Here is a 5,535-nt window from a genome sequence, read left to right as displayed (position 1 = left end):
GGGGGGGGGGGGCTTTTATACAGGTGATTGTCTTGGACAGGTGAGAGTTAGACCAGGTTTGATTGTACTTTGTTTCACAGTTTACTCTTAAAATTGTCAGACCAAACAGAGGTTTGCAGTTGCCAGCGCCGTAAAACACTAACCAAAAGAAAAACAAAAAACAAAAACAAAACAAAGGGGTTAGTCCTGAGCAAGATACTCAGAATAGACAGATGACCACACCGTGCTCTAAACATTAATACTTTGACCCCCCTCTCTACATCTTGAAGTGTGGCCTGCACCGATTTTACATTGTGGTTTTCAAACTTTGCTGTTAACTTTACAGTTGCTAATCTGGGTAGGTTAGCATTTTGATAATAATATTATGTTGGTGGAGCCCGGTTTCTGGGTTTGCAGTGCCTGAAGTGCTCGCACAATGGCGAAAGTCTGGATTTTGGGGTGTTTGCTGAAGGCATGATTGATTTTCGAGTAAAATGTCTTTCTTAATTACATTGTTTGTTTGTTTGTTTGTCTGTTTGTTTGTTTGTTTGTTTGTTTTAACCACCGATCTTTTTTTTTTTTTGGGGGGGGGGGGATATCGGAAAGCTCATAGTTTACTAATATAACATACCAGTAGTGGCTTCCGCTGGATAAATTGTAGGTATTGTACAAACCAAAAGAAAACATACAAATAGATCTAAAAATGAGAACGCGCATGTTTTTAGTGCTCATTGGACCAAAATCAACAATGGCTACACTAACGTGATCTGAGCGCTGCATGCTATACACCGATGTTTAGGTACTATTGATAAGTTGTATCACAGAAATATTGAGGATAGCGTTCAAACCGATAATAAACTCTAGTTCATTTATCCGTTAAAAGCAGGGACGTTCGAAGTGAACTTTTGCAACCATTCCTATTAACGGTCTAAAACGTTTTCATCTTAACGATATCTATACTTGGCATCAATAACTATAATAGTTTGACGAAATAGTAATACGGGATGCCCATTACGGCTGGATCGAACTGAAAACAAACACGTTTGTTTTGGAGGCGACCGAGTCGGGCGATCGGCCTGATCCGCCGATCCCATCTGTAGTGGGTGCACCCTGTAAAAGGCTATATTATAACGGAGAGGAAACCAAGGGCCCATTAGCTCAGTTGGCATCAAGTCGATATTTTGGTACCTGTTAAGGGGCTCGAAACGAGTTGTCACTTTTGTCAACAGCGGTCAAACCAGGCGGGCCCAAAAATGACTAGTTAGTTGGTTGTAACCTACAGATACAATGTATAATTACTACAGTAAGTATGTCTTTGTTTGCTTTCTTACTTCGAAAGCCCTAAATCAAAATGTCTTATCTGGAACTCTTATCTTTATAGATGAAACGTTTGACTCTCGGGCGGTGGCTTTGTGAGAGCAACCAATGAGCCTAACAGAAGGAACTCTCCATGAAGATTTATTTGTTATCAGTGATACTTGAGCAAGGATACTGCAAGAGTAACGTTGCGTGTACACGGAGAGAGAGAGAGAGAGAGAGAGAGAGAGAGAGAGAGAGAGAGAGAGAGAGAGAGAGAGAGAGAGAGAGAGAGAGAGAGAGAGAGAAAGGGGTGGGAGGGGGCAAAGAGAGACAGAGAGAGACACACACAAAGAAACAGGGAGAGACACACACAAAGGAACAGGGAGAGACACAGAGAGAGAGAGAGAGAGAGAGAGAGAGAGAGAGAGAAAGAGAGAGAGAGAGAGAGGGAGAGAGAGAAAGGCAGACAGGCAAGCTGAGAAAGAGAGAGCGAGTGAGAAATACTAAAAGAGAGAAATAATATATCTTGGCAGCAGATCCTCATATAAATATGTCTTCATTTTACTTTACAAATAGTTTAAGTAACCCTTTAAGTCAGACTCATAACGAGCTGTATCATTATATAACTTAGCATCATCGGACACACTGCGCAGTTGACTTTCTGTCTACGGGTGTGTACATTTGTTAGTCACTCTCCTTTCCATTTAGATTCTCTCCATCGGTCTGTCTGTCTGTTTGCCCCCTTGTCTGCCTGTCTGCCTGTCTGCCTGTCTGCCTGACTTTCTATGTAGAATAAGTTTGGTTTTTTTGTTTCTACATATCCACAAGTCTCATGCAGCATGTATCTATTGTATTACAATGCCTTGTCCTCTGTGTGTGATTATAGGGTGCCAAAAGTTCCTACTTCTTTTCTTTCTCTTTGTTGTTTCTGTCAATCTATCTTGCTAAATGCCCGTTAAACAGTCGATGTGCTTCTCTTTACTCTAAATAAAGCACCCTGTTGCCTTTCAGCCGATTCTCAATATTGACGTTCTCTAATTTGAAATCAAACTTTACTCAACTTGACCTTAGCGTTCGGTGTCCTGCTCAAAGCCACAAACCGATTTGTTTGGCCCTGACAAGCTTTGAAGGCGTTCAAACAAACATGCATTAGTTCCAGCTCTACGTGTTCGTTCATCGCGTTCTGGCTGTCTGGGGCACAGTTTTCAATTAGCAATACCTCGTTTGTTTTGACGTTTTACAAAGTGATGCACGGCAATATCACATTGATATTAGCCTGAACTAAACACCTAATTTAACATGTTTCCTTATTGTGTCAATGTATATCATGACTTTAAAGATCAAATTTGATTTCGTGCTAATCTCACCTTAGATAATCGGTTCGATTTTTTTTTTTTAACATAACACAATAACGTCGAATTTGCCATAAAAAGGTTTGTTTTTGTTGGACATCTATGTCTCGATTCACAGTACAGGTCGTAAGGCTACATTACCGTTTGTTTAAACGAACGCCTAAAAAGAGAATGTTAAGTTTATAAGAGTACTTAAACAGTTTCTCATTATCAACAGTTTTTCTTATGTCGGAAAGAAATTCAATAAATCTGGAATTTTACCGTTAAATTGAAGTTATTCATGTTAGTTTTATTGTTTCTTTGAGTTTGCAAGTTTGAGAAAAGCAAGACAGAAAAACTGTTTCAACAGAGGTATTGTAAAAAATGTAGGGCCTGCATGCTACGAGCGTCTTTCGGCGATTTTAAGTGCTTCTAGGGCATGACATTAATTAGAGAAAAAAAATAGCACAGGAAAACAAGACGAAAGCGTCTCTGGCAAACAAATTTACTACATGTACGAGCTTATAGTGAAAAGTACGCGTAGTGATAAGATTCTTCTTCTTCATGGGTATTCCAGTAGTTGTACGTTACATCTCTCTCTTTACACTGCAATAAAACATTCTGTGTCTTGTCATCATAATAGTTATCTACAGAAGTAGGGACACGTCAAGCGACCAAACTTTGATAATATACAAACCTATATTATAATAATAGTATGTAGCATTAGAATAGCGCAAATTCCCCCTCAACAGCAAACTCTATGCGCTTTACAATCGTTATTATCACATATTATTATGACTCTGTTTGGGTAACTATAATCGGCTTCGGTGGTGTAGCAGTCCGGCGCTTAGCTGTCTCACTCAGGAGACCTGAGTTCGGTTCCCGAATGAGGAGACTCTTAATTGAGTATCTCAATGTTTCTACTGGGATGCTGTATCCCTCTCAGCCCAAGTTGGCCATAGCAGGGCGAAAGTCAGCCTCCTAAATTATTTAAATTATGTCGACAGGGACGAAAAAATCCTACACATTACAATTACAGTTATCTTACACATTACACATACAGAACTAATTTCCGCTGTGAAAAAGTTGAGCATTTAGCTGTTACACAAAAGATTTATCAGTTTGGATCCCGCGATAAGAAATCTGTTTCATCAAGCATTTATGTCTGTCTACTGGAATAGTGTATCCCTTTCAGCCGGTGATTGCCCTGGCTAACAGACACACATACATACACACAAACATACACACACACACACACACTCACACTCACACACATACACAGAGAGAGAGGGAGAGAAAGAGAGAGAGAGAGAGTGGGGAGAGAGAGGAGGGGGAGCAGTCACACACGGAGAGAGAGACAGAGACATAGATACCGAGACAGGGAAGCAAATTCACTATTTCTTAAAAGAAATAATACTTAACGGAAATGTGTAACATCCATTACTTTTCTGTATTCCAGACTGCCTGAGCCCCAAAGCTCCCCACGATCAGAGCCAATGGACGAGCGGACAGACGTGCCCCTGTCCAGGGCCAAAGGGTTGAAGCTTATGACTCAGACCGACTGACAAGCCAACTACTTTCGAAACCCAGAAAGAACTAAAAACGCAAACTTCTTTCTTTAAATTTCAAGCAACTTATTAGTCTTCCTAGTGAAACCTTTCGACTCAATCTACTCAACACAAGAGAAGTGGTCAGCTACTAGAAACAAGAAAACTTCACTCAAGTACAAGCGATAAGACGAAAGTGAACCAAGAACAAATATTTTTATGATCTCTTTCGAAGCGGCGTAGCTCAGACATTCTGTCTTTTACCCTTACCAAAATACCTCATCCACCCAAAACTGTTCAAGCTTAGAACAAAAAGATGGCAGACCAAAACGACGTATCTTCTTTAGGTGTCTCCTTGCACTCGGCAGAAGGACTGAGGCAGAGCCTGGACTCTCTAAAGGGCAGTACCTCGAGCTTCCTGAGTAGTGCTGGTTCCTCCTTCACGTGGTCCACCTCAGAGAACTCCACATGGCCTCGGTCCTGGCGATCACCCAAGAGCGTCTTCAGCCGAAGTTCGAGCCTTTCTCGTCATGGGACTTGTATCCTGCACGCTGGTACAGAAGGTGCTGGGGTTTGTCCTTTTGATGGAGTCAAATATCGGAAAGTGGCTTTCTCCCAATCTCCTTCCCGAACCGGCGGGGCGGCGTTGTATGGTTCGCACGAGATATACAGTACAGCCATTGATCAAACACCATGGACCCTCCATGGTACCCAGAAAGAAAGTGAAACATCTCTACTCGACGCTCCAAGCAGCGGAATGAATAACCAGCTCGATGTCTTTGCGCAAGACTGCAACTCAACAGCAGATATCTTGGAATCAGATCCGCATGGCCTAAACGCAAGTTTTATCTCCTCCGAGAACAACGACAGCGATGACGTGGCCATGAGGATGTCTTCAGCTTTCCAGGATACGGCATTAAGTGGTGATATCTGGCACTTTAGAGCTTCAGCCTCAACACACCGAGGAGATGCGAGCCTGACTAGCAGTGTATCATCGTGCAGATTTGACCAAAGCCTGCACCACCATAAGCAGCGTCCTTTGTTAAGTTCACAAAGGAAGTTCTCCAGAAAAGATTCGAAATTTCGTTCTACTCGCGCTACTCCTTTGTCACGCCGAACGGCAGATTCGAGTTTTCTCCTCGGGGATTACGCAAGTGGCGTTCAAGGAGGGATCAACGACACAAATAGCAGCTACAACAGCAGCTACAGCAACAGCTACAGCAACAACGGAAGCGAATTTTACGAGGAAAAAGCTTCCGATTTTCGCAGACATCTCGAGGAAAAGTACGAGCACTACAAAGAGACATGTGAGTACACGGGACAGGTTTAGCAATGTAAGATGATAGCACTGTTATAATGCTAGCATGTTCTCCCAACCC

General features: G+C 42.1%; 1 protein-coding gene and 1 long non-coding RNA gene across 2 annotated transcripts in view; both read left to right on the top strand.

Annotated features, from left to right (window-relative positions):
* Positions 1-4,431, top strand: part of LOC118478770 — a 15,030-nt gene extending 10,599 nt beyond the window's left edge. Inside the window, exon 2 of the long non-coding RNA XR_004859273.1 lies at positions 4,069-4,431. This is a non-coding gene — a long non-coding RNA (uncharacterized LOC118478770). The remainder of the gene's footprint in view (positions 1-4,068) is intronic.
* A 41-nt stretch (positions 4,432-4,472) lies between these two features.
* Positions 4,473-5,535, top strand: part of LOC101863781 — a gene marked incomplete at its 3' end in the record, with an annotated part of 56,159 nt that continues 55,096 nt past the window's right edge. The window contains 1 exon segment of the mRNA XM_035972957.1: positions 4,473-5,361. Within this exon segment, the coding sequence (XP_035828850.1) occupies positions 4,473-5,361 (889 nt within the window).

Source organism: Aplysia californica, unplaced genomic scaffold (genome assembly GCF_000002075.1).
Source record: "Aplysia californica isolate F4 #8 unplaced genomic scaffold, AplCal3.0 scaffold00925, whole genome shotgun sequence".
NCBI lineage: Eukaryota > Metazoa > Mollusca > Gastropoda > Aplysiida > Aplysiidae > Aplysia > Aplysia californica.
Note: the sequence above shows the minus strand (reverse complement) of the source record. Positions and strands in the feature narration are given on the sequence as shown.